We start from the raw sequence: 22,921 nt of genomic DNA, 5'->3' as shown, positions 1-22,921 counted from the left end.
TACTGTCCTCAGTGGTTGCTGGCATGGAGGATATCAAGGGAATATGGGTCAGCCAAAACCTGTCGGGAGAGCAAGTCACCAGCTGGGGCCCAGCTGAGGAAAAGAAGGCTCGGTACAAAGGGTTCAGCATTGTTTCTGGCCATCAATTTTGGCATTTCATTATTGTTGAACAGGTTCTTGATTTGAACTCTCAACTTTACTCTTAAATTGCACTTTGTGCTCTGGGTTGTATGTTTAGAAATGATATAGGCGTGATCTTAATGGACTGTGTTGATTCTTTGAAATATAGTATATATTTATGAATGACTGATCTTGATGCTGAAGAATGACATGCCTTTGCGATTCATCAACCTTACATTCAAGATAGATGCATTTTTAAGGAAAAATAAGCTAATTTCCAATTACTATGCAGATAAGATTAACAATCTGAGGGGTACTTTGCAGTTTGAAATCTGCTGGTGATTAGCAGTTTCTTGACCTTTTTAGACGTTTTCTTTTTATTCCTTCTACCTGACCATGTTAACATATTTGTAGTGTTCTTTTTAAAATGAAAATTGGCAAATGGTGGGCAGGAAAAGTATCATCCTTTATTTAAACATCTAGCATTTGAAATGTCTCCAGCTAAATGCTGTTTGTCAGTCTCACAGTTGCTGCCAAACCCTACATGTATAGTAAGCTGTCATCTGTAGATAAAACTGAGCTTAGTTCCTAATATTTCAGCGTATGTTTGTTGTTCCACTTTCTTTGACCTTTTAATGGTTCAAAGGAATGTGGAACAACAAATATACCTTAAAATTGCCAAAGGACTGGACATAATATAAGAGGAAAACATTCAAGATCCAAAAAAAAAAACTACTTCAAATGATCTTCTAAAAACTTAGATCTTAAGAATACAAAAACACAATTTAACCCCATAGACCTTGGGTATGGTGTGTGAGCTTATGACTGGCTGCTCACTGTTTCACTCTGAACGTCACGCCATTCCAGTTATTAGTTACATCTATTGAAACAAAAATAACTTCACACAATGGACAGCAAAAACATACAGGACTCACTTTGACAATCTGCCTAAATGTTAGACATCTTATTTTCTAAGGCTTTGCCAAACTTGAACTTGTTACCAGTATTACTTTAATGTGTGTGTTTTTTTTTTTTTTTCAGTGGCGGAAGTGGCCTTTATTAATAGGAATCACAGGAAATCTGATGAAATAGAAATAGGAAAGACTTGCAGCAAAGGTCACAAAATCATGACTCAAACCAAAGATGGCTGCGTGGCGGATATAATCCCTGTTAATGGGGCACTTGCACTACCACTACACCACACCAAATCCCGTAATTACTTACTATTAAAATGTTGTTTTTTATTGCCTCTGCAACTTTACTTTCTTGTCTTGATGTTATTGTATTCATCTTGATGAAAAAATGTTAAAAATAAAGGAAAAACAATAAGTTTACATGATAGAAATTATTTTGGACTGTTTGGCGAGTTTTATACCACAGTCCACCAGCTTCTGTTTGCTTTGTACTGACTGATCTGTTTCCAGTTGTATCAATCAGAAGTTTTTGAGTGAGGGAAACAGAAGCTCATATTGACAGATCTTCTACATCTCTGTTCGCGCACACACTAAGAAACCCCACACTTCTGTGTTAGAGGAAATGGGGCAATTAAGGACAGCTTGGTGCTGCTTGGCAGGGGGTTAATATGCGGCTCCGTAATTAAAAATAAATTACAGTTTTCCAGTATAAATATTCAAGTTCCACGCCGCCGTGTGCCACTGCCTTGTTATGGTATGTTAGCTTTTTTTTCCCCTTCCGTCTGTACAACATCTGGCGTAACATTTCCTGAAGCATCACCAGAATAAATTGAATTTGGTCTTTCTTCAGAGATTCATTTGCGTGAATCATGTTGAGTAAATGAGTAGGATGGACCTGTGTGGCTGCAGGTTATGGCAAATATCTGTATGGGAAGGTGATTGGCTCCAAGTAGAGGAAAATCTGTTTTAAGCTGCAAAAGACTTGAGACTTGCTGTTCTAATTAATTATTTTTTCTTTTAAACTCGTAAAGACACTTATTTTCTTTCATTGCTAATTTGACTAGAACATACTGAAGTTCCTGGTTGCAAAATAACAAAATGCAAAAAAGGTCAAGAGGTAAATACTTTGCAAGGCAGTATGTGTTGTTACATTCTCCTTTACTAATCTACATTGTAATTTACTTATTTACTTTTGTCTTGATCTTTTATTCCAGGGGGAAAAAATTCTGTTTTGATTATTTTTTTTACAAATCAGGACATTCTCAAAGGTGGCTCAAATGGCTGAGCTAGCATTTCTCCCACGTTGTTTTTCTTTTGACTTAACCCTGTCAGTATTTTATTAAAGCTGAAAAATAATAATAAAAAAAGTAATAAAAATAAGACATGGCCCACCTTTTTTTGGGCTAGCTCTTATCTTATTTGCTTCAGAAAGTGTCTCCAATGAAAACAGAAGGGAAAAATAGGTGCCTGAGTTCAGGTTCACCAAAAACATTTTCATCACATTTATACATGAAAAGAACCGACATAGCCACATATGACGTCATAAAACCCACAAAACGAGTAGAGTTAGTCGGGCTTTTGAGAATCTAGAAGCAGATGTTTCTCAGTAACCCAATATCTTCTATTTGTGTTTCCCCATATCAGGAGAATACATCAAGACCTGGCGGCCGAGGTATTTTCTCCTCAAAAGTGACGGTACATTCATCGGTTACAAAGAACGACCACAAGATGTTGACCAGCTGGAAACCCCCTTAAATAACTTCTCCGTTGCACGTGAGTATCTGCTTCTTTCTTTTTCTAAGCACTTTTAGTTTTTTGCTTGAATATCTGTTGTGGTAAATTTTTCATCTGTTGATTTCACGTACTAAATGTACTCTGCAGACAGTCAGGAACACTCCATCACTTACAGTTGGGTACAAAAAAACTTGAGACATGTTCATCTGTTTTTTTTAAGAGTTGCCTAAAACTTTAACAGCTCTGAGCTATTTTTTAAAACAGTCTGGTACTCCACATCTGAAAATAATTGCACACCAAAAAATTACATTGCACCTTTTTTTCTGATTTATTCTTCCTTGGATGCGTCACTGCTACCATTGGTGCAAGTCCCTAAAATGCCCTTGTTGTGTAGATTTCTTTCTGTTATGCTTTCTTTTAATCTCAGTCATTTTATTAGTTCATTGGCTGTTTGATGGGAGTTCCTTTAGTTTTATACTGAAAGAGTAGGACGTCCTCTACTTGCATCACTCTCTTCATCTGTTTTTCCCCTGATTCAGAAGCTCCAAAGCATTATTTTAGTGTTTTTTTTTTTTTTTTTAAAAAGCTAATAAAGTTGGTCATTCTTTGAAATTACTATGTGAAGAATGGTTATTGTCTCCAACTCAAGCAGAAGGAAGGCATGATTTTTTTTTTTTTTGGTCATATATCTGGTAGAGTCCATTTAGCTCTACTGAAGCCTCTTGCTAATCAAAAGGAATTGATAATCTCCCTGAGAGGAGACTCCATTGAAAACCTAGAACTTGTGAGATTGATTAAGATATGGGAAAGTCTTGGCTAGAAAATATTGGTGTTACCTCAGTGACCTGATCTTATATCATCAATGGGTGGAATAAAATCCAGTAGGCTGAAAAACTCTTTCATCCATGAGGCAGCTTGAAACAGAGCCTCTGCCTCACTACATCGATAAATGTCAACTGAGGTGGTTTGGATGTCTTGCCAGAATGCTTTTAGCAGTTTGAAGGCACAGTTGCACATGGAGGAGACTCCAGATCATACCTTGAAATGTCTGGAGTTTCTTTATGTCATTGCTACCTGTGGGATTCTCTGAAACACTGTGTTGCTGGGGAGAAGGATGTATGCACTTCATTCACGGACCTGTTGCCTCCTTGATTCAATTTGGGAGACAATAAACTTCTATACATTTGGTTTCTCAAATGGCTTAACAAAGCCAGACCTTCAGCATCTTTGTTCATGCAAAATGCGATAAAACTCACATTTTCTGCAGTTTTGTGGGTTAAATCTGGTCAGTCAGAAATTTCTAAAACAAGATCTGAAAGGACAACCGGTTATTGCAGGGAATAGATACACTGACTAAAATGTAGCATGACCCAAGCCCTCTAGAGTATTTATAGTCTAAGTATAGTGACATACTAAAACATGCAAAAAATCTATATGTTTTTTGGTGTGCATGTCAGGAGTGTAAAAGGCTAAGTTCACATTGGATCATATTTTATCGTCGCTGCAGTTAGTCAGAAATGTTTCTGAAGATGCTGCAGTATCATCTCTGCAGCATCATTGCAAGCAAAGAAAACATTGGCCCAGAATACACATGGTTATGTCTGGTCTTCAATGCATCAGGTGCTGCCCTCCTCCTCTCTGAGCTTCTTCCACAATCCCTCTACTTTCATATTGTGAAAGAAAACTAAATAGAAGTGCCCAGAGCAACACAGTTCACTCCATCTTCCCATCACAGAAAGCCTCAGCGATAAGCCGCGCAGTTGACTGAACACAACAATTAGACAGCACACTGTTTGTTTAACTTGTTTCCTCCCCGACACTCTTGAGTTATCGTGGCTATTAACTGCCTGATTTCAAGTATTTGTCTGGGCTACGCTCTGAGGCTCTTGTCTCCATCCATGGAGGCTTTGTTTTTTTTTGTTTTTGTTTTGTTTTTGTTTTTCCTCGTCACCAGTGCGACCTCATCATAGAGGACACATGGTGTGTCGCTGCTGAGGGGGCGGCTGCAGCTGGATCACACATTCACCCTGATGGAGCCATGTTGGATCTCAGTGGTGGTCCACTTGGAGTCCTCCATCTATCAGACAGGGGCCATATTTGTGTCACACCCAGACATATTTGCTGACATGTTTCATTTGGGAACAGATGTTAATGTGAAAAAGGTGCAGATGGAAATCACTGCTTTTGTACTTCCAGTTTGTGGAGTATTGTGAGTAATTGTTTTTGGAAACTGCTTACATAACAATTGTTTGCTCCAAAACTGGGGAAAAAATATATATATGTGAAGAAAGTGATGTGTATCAGGTCTGCTGATATTTTATCAGCAAGTGTTGTAATTCGAGACTTTCCACTGTCGGACTAAGAAAAACAATTCAACAAGAGTTAATGAAGAATGTAAAGATTTCTGTGTAGTGGGATAATTTATATTAAATGTATTAAAAATACTAAAATTTGTATTTATTCACATGATTACGACACGAAAATGTGTGAAACTTGATGTCCGACCTTCCTTTCTTCCATCTATCCGTTGTGTCCATTCATTCACCCGTCTTCCATTGTTTGTTCTTCCTTCTATCCTTCCATCCACCCATTCGTTGTGTCCGACCATGGTCTGTTGTCCATTCATCCGTCTGTCCTCCTTTGTCTGTCCTTCTTTCTGGCCTTCCATCCGTCATCCATTGTATCCATATCCATTTCAGCCATCCATTGAAACATTTGCTGTAAATGTGTGGTGAACTTTTGTATTTTAAATATGAAGGGGAGGAAAATGAACTGTGAAAACTCAGAAAGGCGAGTCTGCAAAATTGACATTTTTACTGGGAAAAATTTGTAGGAGCCATAGATGTTGGCACATGGGTTGTTCACGACAAAAAGATACCAAATGTCACATTTTAAAGGAGCTTTCAAATCTTTTCCTCCAAAGTGCACCTGTTCTTTTCCAAATTGGCCAACGGTGTCTGTTAGGGTGGCGATAAAGATAAATGGCTGTAACTGTGGGTCTGTCTCTCCCCTCTGCTCCCCTACAACACTGGCCCTTCTCTTCATCTCCCTCCCTGCTCTCTCCCTGGCTGTTGGTCAGAGTGCCAGCTGATGAAGACGGAACGACCCAAGCCCAACACATTTATCATCCGCTGCCTGCAGTGGACCACTGTCATCGAGCGTACCTTCCACGTGGAGACCCCCGAGGAAAGGCAAGCTACAAGCGCGCGCACACACACACACACACAACACACCCGCCTCTCTTTGCTATTGGAGTTGTAAAACACAAACTGTTTAAATGGAAAGCATTTGTTTCCAGCAAACAGCTGCACAGATTAAGATGTAGAAACTGCTCAAATGTGTACATTTACAATGATTCATTGCTGCGTACTTATTCAAAGTTCCCTGTGATTGGCTGAACTGACACATGAAATTGCTTTCCTGTTGATAAGAACAGAATTGCATGATTGGGTTGCAGGGCTTGCTCTATGGAAAATGAGCTGATTTAATCTCTTTGACTCCTCTGTCTAATTCAGGGAAGAATGGACCAAAGCCATCCAGACAGTGGCTGAAGGCCTTCATAAACAAGAAGAGGAGAGGATGGACTCTTCTCCAGAGCCCATGGACATGGAGGTCTACCTGACCAAACCCAGACACAAAGTGGTACTGTATCTCAGCCATGCACAGTGTTACACAGTGCCTTGCAAAACAATTCATATCAGTTTTTCACATTTTATTACATAGTAAACACAAACTTTGATAGATTTTATAGAAGGTAGTGGATAAATGTGAAGGGATTTTGAAAATCTTTTAACAAACAGAAAAATGTGGCATGCATTTAAAGTTGTGCTGCTTTACTCTACAATGCCTCCAAATAAAACGGAGTGCAATAATTAGTCCGTAGAACTTAACTAACAATGCAGGCTTTAGAGATTTGTTAGAGAACATTGATGAACAAGCACCATTATGTCGTGCTAGACCTTGGACATCTAACACTGCACATTACCTTAAGCTTTACATCCAATGACACAATCTAATAATAAATAATCAAAATAATCAAAGAGGACAAGATATGAAAAAGTTTGAGACATGAATACTTTTGTTTCTTTTGTCCCTAAATGTACTTCTAAAACAGAAGTCAGCCCTGTGGTAATTCTAAGGTCTCCCCCCCCCACTTTATCCCTCATTTGGTCATGGTGCCCTTCTTCTGACCTGCCCTTCCCTTGATGCTCTCACACAACTCCGGCTTTGCTTCCCCATTCCAACCTTCTGGTCAAAGGCATCAGCCAGGGGTGGCTTGGCACCCAACCCCCCTTTCCCCTTCAAGGCCACGGGATTGGATGTCATCCCCCACCTCTCCACACACAGATGCATACACACCCATTCACAACATTCTCCTCAGGGTCAGAGGTTAACCAAGTCCCAACCACATTTAGGCCAAACCATTAGTGGAGTGGAAATTGCTTAGTGGGTAAAATGGTGCCTAAAATGCTTTAGTGCTGTTGTCAATCGGATTGTGTGTCCAAGCTGGTCAGAGCTCGAGTTTGCTAATTCTCCTGTTCGTAACCAGATACCACTTTGTCTTCTCTGGCCTTCCAGACTATGCATGACTTTGAATACCTCAAACTCCTGGGAAAAGGCACTTTTGGCAAAGTTATTCTGGTAAAGGAGAAGGCCACAGGACGCTACTATGCCATGAAGATCCTAAAGAAGGAGGTGATCGTAGCAAAAGTGAGTGGTTGCCAATTTGCAAGTAAAGAGTGAAAAACACTTAGGTTTTGGAGTTCAGTGGCGCAATGACTGATACTTAAATAGTTAGTTATTGTGAGACTTAGACAAACACTCTTTGTGCTTTTCTTTTTTCGCAGGATGAAGTGGCACACACACTCACAGAGAACAGGGTCCTCCAGAATTCAAAGCATCCGTTCTTGACTGTAAGGAAGGCGCTCTGTATACTGGACCTTTTTTTTAACCCAAAAAAGGCCTTTTCTTAACTCAAGCATCCATTTATTCAGAAAAGGCAACAATTTGGACAGAAAACAAACAAGCACTTTTTATAGTAACACTGGCTGTTTGGCTTTACTTAAAAATAAATCTGTGGGTTTTGGTTTGGGAATCTTGTGAACATAATAAATTATTCACAAATATTGTCGTCGACTCTCAACATGCCGTATTATCTGTATTCTATTTTTTTCTCCAGCATGGTCCTCTTTAGATGTCTGATTTTTTTTTTTTTTTTTTTTTTTTTTGAGAATGTTGCTGCAGATGCAGCTATTGCGATTGCATGTTCTTTGTTTAAAGGGCAGCTTCCTCTTGACTAAGCTGATAAGTTCTGCTTTAAACATGCTCTTCTTCTGCAGGGACTGAAATACTCCTTCCAGACTCATGACCGCCTGTGTTTTGTAATGGAGTACGCAAATGGTGGTGAGGTAAGCGACATAAACCGCCCAAACCTTTGTTGTTGCATCAGTTTTTCTTACTACTTGGTCACGGATAATTTTTAATTTTTTAATTTTTTTGCCTTGATCGCTGGACTGATAAACTTTGTTCTCATTTGAACACCTCTATCTTCCCCTTCAGCTTTTCTTCCATCTGTCAAGAGACCGGGTATTTTCAGAAGAGCGGGCTCGGTTTTATGGTGCAGAGATAGTGTCAGCGCTGGATTACCTACACGCTGAGAGAAACGTGGTTTATAGAGATCTCAAGGTATCAAGGAAATATGTGGACTTTTCCGCTTTTTCTTCTTATTGTTACTTTATTTTGTAATACACAAGCACAAAGGAGAACATAAATGTGGAGGAAACATTTAAAAATGTGTTTTTTAAAGGTATTTGCAAATAAGAATCCAAATTCTGGCATGCATATGTGAAATCCAGTTCCATCAATTGCATTCAGAAGAAAATTGATACCCGTGTGTAATTTAATCTCAGCATAGAGGTTTATGTTTTTTAGTCAACATTAGTAAACAAAACTAAAAAATATCACTAAAGGCTTACTATGGGGTTAGAGTCTCCACAAATGTATCTTCCAGAATACTGTTCCATCTATCATTCCAAAAGAGAGAGTATGTATGTCACTCCTGTTAAGACATGGCCCAGTTGGCCAGCTGGTCTTAATGGCAACTTTAGATGCAAAGAGCCACATCTTGAGAAGGAGAATGTTTTTTGACAGGTAAACTTAGTCTTTCTCACAAATATGGCTTTTATAAAAAGTTTGGTGAGAAGAAGAAGCACTGCTGAATCCAAAAAAATCCAGTAGTCTTATTTAAAGTAAACCATAAGCTATGTCGAGGCACAGTAAGTACTCTGAAGAAGGTGCTCTGCTTGGATGAGACCAGATTTAACTTTTTTTATCTACACATATAACACTATATGGTAGAAAATGAACTCTGTACATACACAACATCTATACAGTGAAACAGAGTGGTTTTCTCTTTTCTCTCTATTGCTCCCCAAACTGTCCTTCAGTCCGGTGCATTGTCTCAACTAGTCCTTTTCTTGAATGGCAATTTTGTTGGCAGAGACTTCATAATTAATTTTGTTAGTGTTTTTTTTGTTAATCTATTTTGGATATTTAAAATATCTTCCAGTGTTAAATGTTCATTAGATAATTTAAAGTTTATTGGTCTTTAAGAGTGTGTTTTTGCATCTTTACCCCATTACCATTACATCATCTGAAAATGAACTCAAAACGACAATATTATCGTCTTATCACAATAACTTATGGAACAATTTATTGTCCAGTAAAATTTGTAATTGTGGCAGGCGTATTTACTGGTGCTCTTCATCCAGTCTAATGGCGATTGTACAATTGTTCAAAAATGTCAACCTCCAGATCAGGGGTGCCCAAGTCCAGTCCTCATGCTTCAACTTTTAGATGTAAAATTTCTCTGAATCAAATCCCTGAAACCCATCATCAGCAATATTACTCAGCTCTGCAGAGGCCTGGTAATGAGCCATTCATGGGATATAGGTGTGTTAAAGAAGAAAAGTATCTAAAAATTGCAGGCTGGTAGAACTGCACCTCTGCTCCACATACTCAAAGCTGATACAGAAATGCCTCAAAAGACTTTCAGCTGTGAAGTATTCCTGCAAAGTATTAACCAATCTGACTACATGGGCACACCACTCTTTACAGATTTTTATTTGTAGAAAGAATTTAAAAGTATCACCTTTTTTTTTCCACTTCACTTTATGCTTTATTTTGTGTTGATTATATAAGGGCCTAATAAAAGGCATAAAAGTAGCAAAATATTGAAGAGGTGTGAATACTTTTGGGAGGTTTGTGCTCATCCAGAGCTGTGGCAGCGGACAGGCCTTATTGATCTGCCTCCCCCACATCAGCCTCTAGACATCACTGCAGCTGGAGAAGAGTCTGGTCCGAACGTTACTGCAGTGAGACAGAAATAACCAGAGCTGCCTCTAATAGCACACATGCAGAGCCCATTATGTGGTATTTGTCCACTTTGCAATTTATATTGTTTTGTAAATTGACACTGCAGTTGAGCAGTTTTTTTTTTGTTTTTTTTTTCTTGGCAAAAAGGAAACGACTAACCATCCATCATTACAGCTGTAGTTGTGCCGTATTGATGGGCATGTTTGGATTCAGGAATGCAATCAGTGCTGCAGTGGGCATCTCGAGCCGTACTTCTTCCAGCTGATAAAACTATACCAGCCAGGTCAGCACAGCGCAGCTCTCCCTCCCTTCTTCCCTCCCTTGGGTTTACGAGGCAGGCTCCCAGCCTGCGAGGGTTCTCCAGAAAATGCCAGGGTAGCAGGATTGGAGGATGTGCTGACTCTGGCCAGCCGCTGCTGGCCACGTGTGAGCTACAGCTGCTGGGTGACTTTAACAGGAAGAAAGAGAGGGGGGCGTTAAACCTCGAGTCATGACACCAAATAATCAACTTCCTTACAAGTTGTAGCTCTGATTACCTTCACATGTTGTCATAGAGTAAAGTTCTATGCTAACGTATTTGTGTTTTGTTGCAGTGCAACTGTAAACGTTTTTTTATTGGGATGGTTTTGTGATGGAGACACACAAAGTAATTTGAAGTTGTGAAGTTAATGTAAAATGATGTACAAGTTTTCAAATATATATATTTTAATACTTTGTTTTAACATCCAGTGATTTACATCTTCTCAATTATATTATTCAAATATTTAAAAAAAAAATATATATATATATATATATATATATAGCCCATTTTCTCTTTCCCCCGAATGAAATCCATCGCAACCACTTGCTTTGAAAAGTCCCTTATCTAGTTGAAGTCCAATAAAATGTTAAAGCAGGGATTCTATAAAGCTTTTTTTTTTTGCAAGAAAAATGGAAAAAGGATGTGGAGGAAACATCATAGAACATTGTGGTGGCAGCATCATGCTGCTGTTTTTTAATCAGCTTGGAGAGAGAAACTCGGAGAGTCAGAACTTCAGAGGAGTGGTTTAGATAAAAACATGCTAATGTTTCAGAAATGCATCGAATACTTTTGCATGATATAACACTGGTTGAGCAGCAGGAGTGTATTTCTATAGACGTTATTTGATCCAAAACTTCCCCTCACTCACAAACTGAGGAAATTAAAATAACATCCTCTTTTTTTTTTCTTTTTTTTTTTTGTCAAAAAGGGAAGAAAGATGCTGGTGACTGGCTAATTTTCTTTCACCCAAATATTCATATGATTAATTATACCTGGTTTTATTAAACATCCATTCACACTAAATGCCGAAGTGAAATGAGAAAATTTGTTGACCGTTATCTGTGGGGAAATATGAAGAGCAATTCCTCTTTGCAGACATTGCAACCCTTTGAGGTGAATTCATTCATTCATTATCAACAACTGGGAAAACTGAAATAAAAGGTATATAATTGGCTTGATATGCTAATAGGATTGAAGTGTCAAAGGTCTCAGAATTCAGTGAAAACACATTCTAAGTTTAAAAAACATGAAAATTAGTACAATAATCAAATGCATTTATTTAAATGTTCCAATAAGTTTTTTTACACAGTACATTTTTTTTTTTTTTTTTTTTTTTTTTAACACACATTTGTGTTTTGAGTTTAACTTTTAAATGTGTATTAAAGTGTTTGCAAATTTAATCATCAATCTATATTTCTTTATGCAATGCACTTATTACAGTGCAATTTGAATTTACATTTATAAGTGGTTACTTGGCGAATTAGTTAATTTGTTGCACTTCTGGCCCTCGATAAATTAGTTTTTCCAAATCACTTAAACCCTTTTTCCCCCCTTAATTTTTATTCCTAATCCAACATGTCCTCCATTTCAATAAAAAAAAGAAGTGACTTTTATGTGTGCTTATGTGTTTTTTGTTTCTACAGCTGGAAAACCTCATGCTGGATAAAGACGGACACATAAAGATCACAGATTTTGGTCTCTGTAAGGAGGGGATCAAAGACGGAGCCACTATGAAAACTTTCTGCGGGACGCCAGAGTACCTCGCACCTGAGGTAAACATGACAGTGCAACACTTTGCCTGGAATCACAATTTGAAGTCTCTTAATATCTTTCTGAAGCCACTTGCAGATCTATGAATACAAGTCAAAAATTTTTTACACACTTCATTTTCACCATCAGGTTTCTCCCTACCTGATTCCATCTGGCTAAATGTTGTTGAAACACAACATTCCTTTTTACCTGGCCGTCGAATATATTGCCCATTAAAGTGCATGGACACATGCTACGTCCAGCCTCTCGTTGGATGACACCAATTTTCTTTGATTTTAATGAGACGTCAACCTTTTCTCTCGTTCACAGTGGGAAAAAAATGGTTGATTACGAATTGAAGTATTAAAATACAGATCCTGATTAAAAACTGGACAACCATGTTAACTCTAATCATGTCTTGATTTTTTTCAGCTATAAGGCAATTAGCAAAAAATTAAGCCAACTTTTATCAAGAAGAACCCTAGATACACAGATCCATGTTTTTATAACCTACTAGTTTGTGGTCAGTCAAATTTCTCTGCTGCTCACCAGATACAATTTTTAGCTATTTTTTCCCCCCTTTAGTATTTTATCTTGGTCAATATTGTTTTTTTTAAAGTGCTTTATAATGTGATACAGTGTGGATCCTAGTGATGAATGCTGCCTATAAACACAGGGGATTTGTAGAGCCCACCAGTCCGCTAACGAAAATATGCCATTTATTTGTGGAACTTATTGTATGGAAGCGTCTGAAGAAAAGAGCAGCTGCCCCAAAATGCCTCTCTAATCTCCAGCTGAAGTTGAGTTAATGAGTGTGCAGTCTGCCCAGGGCATGGCAGCCTGCTCTCATATTTGCCGTGTCTTGAGGCTGTTGTGTGCAGGTATGATGAGTGTTGGAGGTGTAACCCGATATGCTGTATTGTGCATGTGTTCGAAGTGAGTTTGTGGGTTCTCCCCGCCTGTTGTCATAAAAATGCTTTCCGGAAGAAGGGTGTCCATGTTGATGCAGTTGTTGTATTGTCGTTTTTAGTCCGAGTTTGGAATTTTGTGTTTGAAGGAGAAGGTGTTTGGCCGGCTGGATTTCAGGAAATGTGAACTTCCGTCTGGGAAATTGAGGAAAAGAGAGACCACATGGGTTCCAGCTGTTATGTGGCACCCGGAGAAGCACTGCTGCTTGGGATGCTTCACCTGCACTAAGCACACAATCCCACAAGGCTTCACTCCTCCTCAGGAACACATAAACGTCCTGCAAAAATACTAAAACTCCTTGAAGTTTCTCACATTTTGTCAAACTACTGTTATGTATTATACAGGGACCTTTCCCCTTGAAGCCAGTAAATAAAACCAATTTCCTTCAGAAGTCATCCAGTAAGTTCCTCTTATACAATTTAATTTCAGTGTAAATACATCTGTTTTGTGAAGGCCTCAGTCACTCAGCAGATCTGCCCTGTGGAGTAGAGTGGCCAGAAGAAAATCCATTTTGACAGAAAGCTAAAACAAGTCCCGTTTGTAGTGTTTCATAAGGAATTTATCAAACACCTCAAACTTCTGGCAGATTCTTCAGTGGGCAAAACTTGTTTGTATATAATCGGAACAGTTTTAAAAGAATACTTTTTTCCAACCTCGGTGATATGCTGCTGACAAAATGCATTGAAGTTTGTGAATGCACAATTACAATATATGCAGCGAGATTAGAGGTAGGAATACTTTTACAAGGCACACTGCCTCATAAACCTTTTCAAAGAAAAAGACAGCAACTTTTTATCCATTGCAATTATTTCTGGTTTTCTATCCTCATCCGGAGCTTCTTCCCAGCCCACTCCAGTGACAGCTCCAAACTCACTAGTGGAGCGCTGGTAGACATCAGGGGGCATCGCCATGGTAACCGGGTCGCTGCTGAGCGTCTCAATGGAGTACGGGCCAGGCAGTGTTACAGGTTTTTCTGCAATAAACAATGACCTTGTTGTGTGTGCTGCACAGGAATGCTGTAATGTCTGGGAATATTCCACCCAGAGCTGCAGAGAAAGAGAGGGAGAGGTAGGGGAGGATAGACTCGGCCTGCAACAGCCTGACCAGTTTGTCTCCGGAGTAAAGCGCCGGACAAATTCACTTAGTCACTTTTATTAAACACTTACAGAAAGAAAACTATTATTGGCTGAGGGAATTGGCTGTTAGGGACTGTCCACAAAGAAAAATGTGGACGTGTTTAATCTAGCCCCCAACACCAGTCTGTATTCGGCGTCTTGAAAGATTAATGGCTGTCAGTGTAGAACATTGTGAGCTGAAAAACAGCAGTAAGGAGACTGTAGCTCTCAAGAATCAGCAGCAAGTGTGTTTTTTTTTTTTTAATCCTCCTCCTCCTTCTCTCTTCCGCTGCCTCTGCTCCTTTGGGGCAGTGTAACAGTATTAGCTTAGGGCCGGGGCCCAAATAGGCAGGCAAGCAAGCAAGCAGGCAGTCCTGGTTACGTATATGAAGGATGAGCTTGGCTCCTGCGCTCCTGGCAGCTTCACAGCTGTGGCGCTCTTCTACATATATGGGGCAGCTGCGGGCCCAGCTGTCGCACGGTGTGAATCACACGACAGCAGCGCTGGAAATAGAGACGGCCCAGTAATCTTAGCCCTGCTCCGGCTTCACGTTACCCCCCTCCGCTGCCCTCCCGGCCCTTCCCGTCGATCCTCTGCACTCACCGCAGGACCAGACCGAGGGCCCACACAAGACATGCAAGCTGCATGCGTGCTCACTCACCAGCAGTCTGGTTCCTTTTACGGACACTTCAGTCCATCTGTTTCTGCAGGACCACCCCTCTCTCTGGGCCGGTGCACTTTTTGTGTCCTTGTCCAATTCGTTTAATCCACCCTTATCTTTTTACCAAAGTTTCTAATATTAGGTCTGAAATTTGTAGCATCATGCTGCTGAGGGTGTGGGAGAACACACTGTTCTCGTTGTCTTGATTTAACCTTCAACATCCGCCTGGTGAGGTAGAATCCAGTGCATGTCCCCAGACACCCTGGAACAACTCCACTCTGCAGAGCGTTAGTCATGCAACAGGTTACACTGTTCACCAAGCACAACACCAGAGGAGTTTCTAATTAGGAAATGTCACAAAAAATCATCTTATGAGAAGAATATGATTAAATATTTCCCTCTCTGCGACTCCAGCTGTGTTTAATCGAACAGTTTGGTATCGTTTGTTCATGTGAAAGACTTAATTCCTCTGCTTGTTGATCTGTATGTGTTTGTGTATATGTGGAAGGGGTAGAGGTGATTAAATATGCAAGGCTCCAGGGGAAACTCTATACTTGCTCCTAATGTGAGATGTGAGTCAGTGTTGGCTGGAGCAGCCTGAAAACTTCTGACCAGAGGGGGGAGAAGGTGATGTCGGTGGGGGTTGGTTGGGATGTCCAAACGCAGACGTCCAGAATCAGACACTGTCGTTGCAGAAGTGTTTCGTCTACTTTTGTGTGCATATATTTTCACCACTTTTCTTTTCCAGTTACGTTTAGGATTGCAGCTTGTGCTCTGCATATTCTTTTTTTTTTTTTTTTTTTAATCAGACTGATTAACATTATAGATCCAGATGTCGTCTTATCACCTATATATATGGTTCTCTTTTTCCTGTTTGTTCATCAGGAGTAGCTACAATGGCTTTTGCTGTCAGAAATTGCCTTTAAATGTTTTTATCTGCATTTAAAGCAATATAAGGGTGTATTATGCTTTAAGTTTTGCACTTTGAAATATATTTTAGGTCCATAATGTCTTTAGATGTCTAAAAATAAGAAGTACAACACTTCTGATTTAGATCTGTTCTCAACAACTGTATTTTAAATCCTCCCCCTCTCCAAGGTCCTAGAAGACAATGACTACGGCCGCGCTGTGGACTGGTGGGGTCTGGGCGTGGTGATGTATGAGATGATGTGCGGCCGGCTGCCGTTTTACAACCAGGATCACGAGAGGCTGTTTGAGCTCATCCTCATGGAAGACATCCGTTTTCCTCGGACTCTTGGCCCTGAGGCCCGCTCGCTGCTCTCCGGTCTCCTTAAGAAGGACCCAATGCAAAGGTCAGTGTGTCCCCTCAGTCAGGTCTCATTTCTAGCTTTTATTTATCTTTACAGTCGCTTGCTTTTAAAGTGTGGCATTAAAGTCCTTGTTTTTGGGTTTCCAGGTTAGGCGGAGGGCCTGATGATGCCAAGGAAATCATGCAGCACAAATTCTTTGCTGGGATTAATTGGCAAGATGTCTATGAAAAGAAGGTGGGGTTCTGAAATATTTATTTTGCCTGCGATTTATATAAAGCAGAATTGCAGACGCTGTCGGAGTGACAACTGTTCCTACGGCAATAAATGGCTGTTGATGTAAGCATGTCTCCTCTCTAACAGCTTGTCCCGCCGTTTAAGCCCCAAGTTACCTCAGAGACGGACACAAGATATTTTGACGAAGAGTTCACAGGACAAACCATCACCATCACGCCACCCGGACAAGGTAGCATCACTCTCTCATGTGAATGACCGTGCTAACAACTTACAAACAGTTCCACTCAATATGTCTAATATGTCACAAAGCCTAGCCACAATTTTTTAATCTTTCCACATAATTATCTGCTGTATTTAAAGGGGCTTGAGTTACCTTTTTCTAAATATGACTGAGAGCTTTACCCGGCTTCATTAGGTACAGTGTGCCCTCTTCAGGACATGCAACACTATTAAAATAGACCTCCGAAAAACATAAAAGTAAGCAGGGAGCTGAGCACTTTGAATGACAATGGTCATTTGGGGCAAATTTTGCAAAATTAAAGAAAAAAAAATCAAAATATTAATAAAAAGATAAGTGGATGGATGGATAAGGTTAAGTGTTGTCTACCAATTTTCAGTGCAGATTTGAGTTTCTGTTAAAAGGCACTGGGCTTGGACAAAAAACATTCTGCAGATTTCTTGCTTTCTAAACTTTTCTGTTTTTTGTCACCTTAGAAGTCCAAATTCCAATTTTTAATATGTTTTTTGAGATATCAGGAAAAATCAAGACAAAGTAGAACTGAAAGGATCCCATTTGTGTTGTACGAATACAAGTGTGTATTGCAGCTATATTTAAGTCTTCATGATTCTGTTTGTTCATCAATATTCTCTAACAAACATCTGGAGCCTTACCAGAACAGCTGGATTTATAACAAATAAATTACACCAAAGTGGATTCTGTTTACTAATTAGGTGGCTTCTGAAGGTAATTATTGTACTGGATATTATTTAGGGGAATCGGGGTACAGGGTGCACAACCTAGTGTTGATTCATTACATAAAATCCCATTAATATACTAAAATTTTAAAGTTGAAAAATGTGTTACCTTGTCAGACAGATTGTATCTTTAACAAGAACAAACGGATTGTTTTTTTGTTTTTGTTTTTTTTTTTATCCCCAGATGACAGCATGGAGTCTTTCGACAGCGAGCGACGACCCCACTTCCCCCAGTTCTCCTACTCTGCCAGTGGGACGGCCTAATATGCAAATCTCAAACATTCCTCCAGTCCCACCGTCATTCCCTCTCTCCATCCGACTGCACTCTCAAAAGGCCCCAGCCTGCTCAGCCTCATCCTCCCCCAGCATTGTCTGCACAAGCCCCCCGTCGGATGTCTCAGTCTGCGAGCCGTTGTTGTTGTTGTTTTACAGGATGGAGGAAGTGCGAGACAAAAACAAAGATAAACGTGCTTGTTCTTGGTGGCCTTTGAAGACTGACCATGGAGATAACACTACCCTGCATTTCCTGGTTGTTATGCTGTATACAGAGCAGGCATCCGTACTCCATAATGAACGGGGAAATGTAGCTATGCACAAATTGGGCTACTCCCATAACTCAATGTTTTTTTTCTTCAGTTTTTTGTTTTTTTAAGGGGTTGTTTATATTCAATAAAACATCAACCATTTCAAATAGGTTTTAGGCATGCTGTGGACCAAAAACACCATGTAAAGCAGAGAGTGTGTTGTTTGTTGAGTGGGTGATTTATTCATGTTTTTCGAGTCTTTTCAGACATTTTTGGCCTCATAAAGTGAATGTACTGTATCAAATAAAGTTAATCTTCCTTCATACCGATGTGTTGTAACACATGTCTAATTCTCCTAAGACTGAAAAGTCCTCTTCGCTTTAAGCTACCCTCGATACAAAACTGAAACCGATCTGTCGTATTGCCATTTCACACATCGATATGTCTGAGGAATCAGCAGTGCAATCTAGTCTAACGTAACACCAGATCGAGTGCTCATTCGGTTCCTTTTAAGAATTGTTTGTACATCACTCAGATCCACTGTTTCCTGTTCAGGCTAATAAAAAGCATCTCCACTCCTGAAGTTGGTGCTTACACTTCCTGGTGCCTTTTTATGTGGATGCTCCTTCTTCTCTGAGCTCATCTTTTCTCCTTTGGGTTTTTCCTCTGTATACAGTACACTATTGGGTGCTATATTCCACCTGGTGCATATGCTGCAGCCTCAGTGAGGTCACTTCAACATAATACACTTCTTTAGGAAAACTTTGCAAGCAAACTAGGCTTCAGGGGAAAACGGTGATCTTTCATTTGCTTCTTTAGGGGACTTCCACCCCTCTCACTAGCTTCTGAGTTATTTATGAGACCAATGTGGATGAAAAGGAGTTTCACTGTGCCAATGATATGCACTTTGTGGCCCAAAAATGATTGTATTAGGACCGCCTCTATATTTGGCTGGTAAAGACTAAATTTGCTTCCTTTTGTAAGATGAATTTGTGTGTTGTGGATACGTTTGAAACGAGACGCGTTGGTTTGAATCATTTCTTGTGCTGAGGCTAAAACCGATGCTCTTCTTTCAGAAGTTTCCGGAAGCTCTTCAGTATTTTTAGAACGACAGATAATCATTATCAAAAGTGCATATTTTCATTGAATGTAATGGTTTTTTTTTTTGATATTGTTTCCTCTTCAATCGTTGGCAAACCTTTGTTCACTCTCTGAGTCTGTTTGTTACTTATTCCTATGCACACTCCCGTCTTGACTGTCACCTTCTGAAAATAGGGGGGGAAAAAAATAATAATTTTATATTTTTTACTTCAAACTTTTTTTGTACCTGCCCCTCCTGTATTCCTGTGACCGAGGACACCAGCTTTAGTAAACAAATAATATAAACTTTGTACACTGTTTTTACATGTTTTCTTCTCAATTGATGAAATAAAAGGTCTTATCAACTGATTGACTCATTTCTCTTAAGATTACATTCAAAGAAATCCAGATGGCAAAACATACAAACGTGTTGATGACATCTTGGGCTGAACGCCTTTTTTAGTGCTTGATTTCGTTATTGGAGGTTATCTGTATTTGTGACATGTTTTTCCAAAATGTTTTCTATTTGTTTCCTTTATTTTTTTTAATTGATATCCATATAAAATTATATTAAAAATGTTAGAGGGAAAAACAAAATTAAATGTTTGTAACTAATTTAAGAATCTAGTCATTGTGGACGATGCTGTGGGCAGTCATTATCTCTGATAGCAGCCAGTCTGGAAATAAGTCTATAGAAGCCTGTGACTGAAGACTGTTGCAGTATGACCGTCTCATGAATGCTCTGGTGTGCTGTCTGCTCTTATTTCTGGGCTCCACAGGTGATATTTCACAGTAACATCCTGAATAACATCACTTGTCGCCAAGAACTGCTAATCCACCTCATTTGCTTTTCCTGCTCCTCTTTAATCATATTTCTATGACCTCCACAAGCGCTGAGAATATGTTCATTCACACCCTCCATAAAGACTGCAAGGGTCACAGAATCAAAGGTTGAAGTGTGAAGTTGTCACAGTAGTGATGATTTGAGGAGCCATGTAAAACTACAGTGGTGTTGGTCCTCTGTGTTTTATCAAACCTAAATCATCTCCATCTATCTGGAAATCTTACAATATTTCATGCTTACATCTTCTGACAAGCTTCATGAAGATGGCACCTGTCCACACTTTCAAAAGTGTCAGTACTTGTTTGATCTATAACGTCTTTAGAGAATTGTCAAGAGGAAGATGAGACACCAATAAAGCAACCTGTTTTTCCTGAATGTGTCATAGTGCTGAATAGGTGAACTAATTCACCATAAAGAGTGAATTAGTGCACTAAATGTGAACTGACTAAGTATTGACTGCAGATATTGTGAAATACACTTCCATACTTTTTTGCCGAAAGACATTTTTATATTGTAAAGATGAGTATGATTAAAATTTTCTGAGGTACTGAATTTTGTTTGTATTAACTGCAGGCCATAATTATCTAAATCACCACAGATAAATGCATCAAATATGGAATCTATGTAAAAAGAGTTCCATTTTTTGATTTGAGTAACTAAAGTGAATAATCTCATTTACTAAAACACATTGTAAGGCCAAGTTGCAGCTGGATCAGGAGGCTGAACTCTGCCGTTTTAACTGTAAAAAATAATTTACACGGGAATTTAGCTTGTCTAAAACATCCCGTGAACGTGAATTATGACCAAGAGTGAGAAAAGTGTTCGAACACACAGCGTCTTTATGTGTGTATGGCAGCTCGTGTCCAAGTCCAGGGTTTTGCAGCTGGTCTGAGACGAGGAGAGATGCTCTGTTCCCCTGGGGGCGCCTTGGGCAGATGGTAAAGTCTCTGGAGCAGATGTTGACAGCCAGAGCTCACAGTCTGCTGTTTTGGCCAGCTGCAATGCACAGCAACATTACAAGCTGAGGCAAAAGGTTTGGACCCGGTATGACACTCACCTCGCCTGGCTTTTTTTTGGCTGGACTGGTCCTGAACGCAGCACAAAACTGAGATGTTGCTTTTGGCACAGACCTCACCTGAACTATGATGTCACTTATATCACACACAGTGTGTATTATACCACTGTGTGTATATTCTGCACTCTGTGTATATTATACCACTATAAACTCAAGTGGTATAACATTAAGGGCAAATGCTGGATATCTCCTGTATTTTTTTACATAACATTCAGACATTGAGTCTCTGAAATCTGGGTGTTGTTCCTGGCAGCTCAGTGTCACTTCAGAGACATTCCTGGCCGCTGCTTTGAAATTACTTTTCCCCATTTCAAGAAGGTTGCTAAGCTCAGACTGCTGCTGGCTGAACTGGGGAAGACTACCGGGACTCACTTGTAGTTTTGCTTTGACTTCCCAGTTGCACTTTACCAGTTATTACACATCATCTTTACGACTTTAGATTGTGCATAATTAAAACTTCTAACTGGCACAAATTTAATATCCCACTTCACTCCAGTTTTGATGTAAAAGTATTCATGCCCTCCCCCCACCGCCCCCCACAATTGTCAACCAAACCTGCAAAACAGGGGTACGTTTGACCTTTCTTCACTTTTGGACATTTAAGATTTTTGATTGAAAAAGAAACAGAAATCCACCCATCACTTTCCTTCCATTTCTCAATTATGCATCTCTTTGCTTTGGTCATATAAAAATTTTCAATACATTCCATTAAAATTTGTGGTTACAACATGACAAATTGCAAAATAAACTCAAGTGGTATAATATTAAGGAAAAATGCTGGATATCTTTAAGCAACCCAAAACTTACGCTTGACACTTTTATCCCAAGGTCAAAAGTTAATCTTGTCACTCCAATAATACTGATCAGTTCTTCCAGTCTGTTGCACTTTAGGGATTTCTTCCTAAGGTTGCCAGTTTGCATAGCTTGTGCTGCTGAAGTAGACAAACCTTGAGTTAGACATTTTGCTTTGATGTTGCCTACTATTATTTTGTCTAAAAATGCCAATTTTTGTCTAATATGCTGACTTTATTCTCCATTTTCAAATAATTGCAACAATTGTATATGTTTTTAATCATTTTCTTTAGTCGTTTTGAAGTGAAGCACTTTGGGATTCTTGTCTGTGAAAAGTGCTACATCAATAAACTCTATGGTGTACTTACTTGTTTCATATTAATCACTAGGAGGGTTGCAAAAAGGCAGAATATTTTGTAGATTTAAAAACAAAGAAAATGCCAAACCAAAGATACCATGACACTGCTGCTATTTAACTCAGTGTTAATGTACTGAAGCCCACTTTTGCTAATTGACTGTTGTGCACTTAAATTCCTGATGTTGCAACAGTGAATGTGCGTGATCAGCTGCAGGCCAGGAGCTGGTTCAGTGTCTTTCATAAACACCTCAGCAGGATGGCTGCAGCTTCACAAGGCCTGGCAGTGCTCTCCACAACAAGCTCAAAATTCATTGAACAAAAGATGTGCTTCGAAGAAAATATGCTATCCTTAAACAGAAGGAATTAGTTCATAGAGAAACTAATGAATTTGTAAAACAATAGCTTTTGCTATGTGAGCGTGGGGAGTTATCTGCTCAAGATAAAGCATTAAAAAACCGGTCTGATGAACTTCATATACAGACCCCTTCTTTATGCCAAAGATGTGAACATTAAACCAAGCAGAACAACAGTTATTGGCGTTTACTTTAATGCTGGATAAATCAATTTATACTTAGTTGGCAAATCCAACAAAATGAAGAAACACATTCTTATGTATATTGGTTAAAGGTATCAGTGAAGATCGTGATTAGCAACAATCCATTTACAATCCAACAAATACGTGCTGATCGCCTATTGGTGATTCTTTATTCATTGGGACTACAGCTCCATCTAGCGGCCTCTAGACTTCCGAGGGAAAGCAGTCTCTTAACCCTGATCTACTCAAAATGAAGTTTCAATTTTATCTGAGATAAACCAATTTATCTCAGACA

The 22,921-nt window shown here is 39.3% G+C and overlaps 1 protein-coding gene across 1 annotated transcript in view; it reads left to right on the top strand.

Moving 5' to 3' along the window:
- akt1 (AKT serine/threonine kinase 1) overlaps positions 1 to 19,387 on the top strand; it is a 44,248-nt gene extending 24,861 nt beyond the window's left edge. Inside the window, exons 3-14 of the mRNA XM_014980392.2 lie at positions 2,679 to 2,807; positions 5,848 to 5,959; positions 6,284 to 6,410; positions 7,347 to 7,478; positions 7,616 to 7,681; positions 8,108 to 8,176; positions 8,328 to 8,453; positions 12,087 to 12,215; positions 16,037 to 16,251; positions 16,356 to 16,443; positions 16,570 to 16,672; positions 17,603 to 19,387. Of these exons, the coding sequence (XP_014835878.1) occupies positions 2,679 to 2,807; positions 5,848 to 5,959; positions 6,284 to 6,410; positions 7,347 to 7,478; positions 7,616 to 7,681; positions 8,108 to 8,176; positions 8,328 to 8,453; positions 12,087 to 12,215; positions 16,037 to 16,251; positions 16,356 to 16,443; positions 16,570 to 16,672; positions 17,603 to 17,682 (1,376 nt within the window). The 3' untranslated portion in view covers positions 17,683 to 19,387. The remainder of the gene's footprint in view (positions 1 to 2,678; positions 2,808 to 5,847; positions 5,960 to 6,283; positions 6,411 to 7,346; positions 7,479 to 7,615; positions 7,682 to 8,107; positions 8,177 to 8,327; positions 8,454 to 12,086; positions 12,216 to 16,036; positions 16,252 to 16,355; positions 16,444 to 16,569; positions 16,673 to 17,602) is intronic.
- Positions 19,388 to 22,921: the final 3,534 nt, after the last annotated feature.

The sequence above is a fragment of the Poecilia mexicana genome, unplaced genomic scaffold (assembly GCF_051168715.1).
Source record: "Poecilia mexicana isolate PSO_F unplaced genomic scaffold, ASM5116871v1 scaffold_22, whole genome shotgun sequence".
In the NCBI taxonomy this organism is placed as follows: domain Eukaryota; kingdom Metazoa; phylum Chordata; class Actinopteri; order Cyprinodontiformes; family Poeciliidae; genus Poecilia; species Poecilia mexicana.
This window is presented reverse-complemented; position numbering and strand designations above follow the sequence as displayed.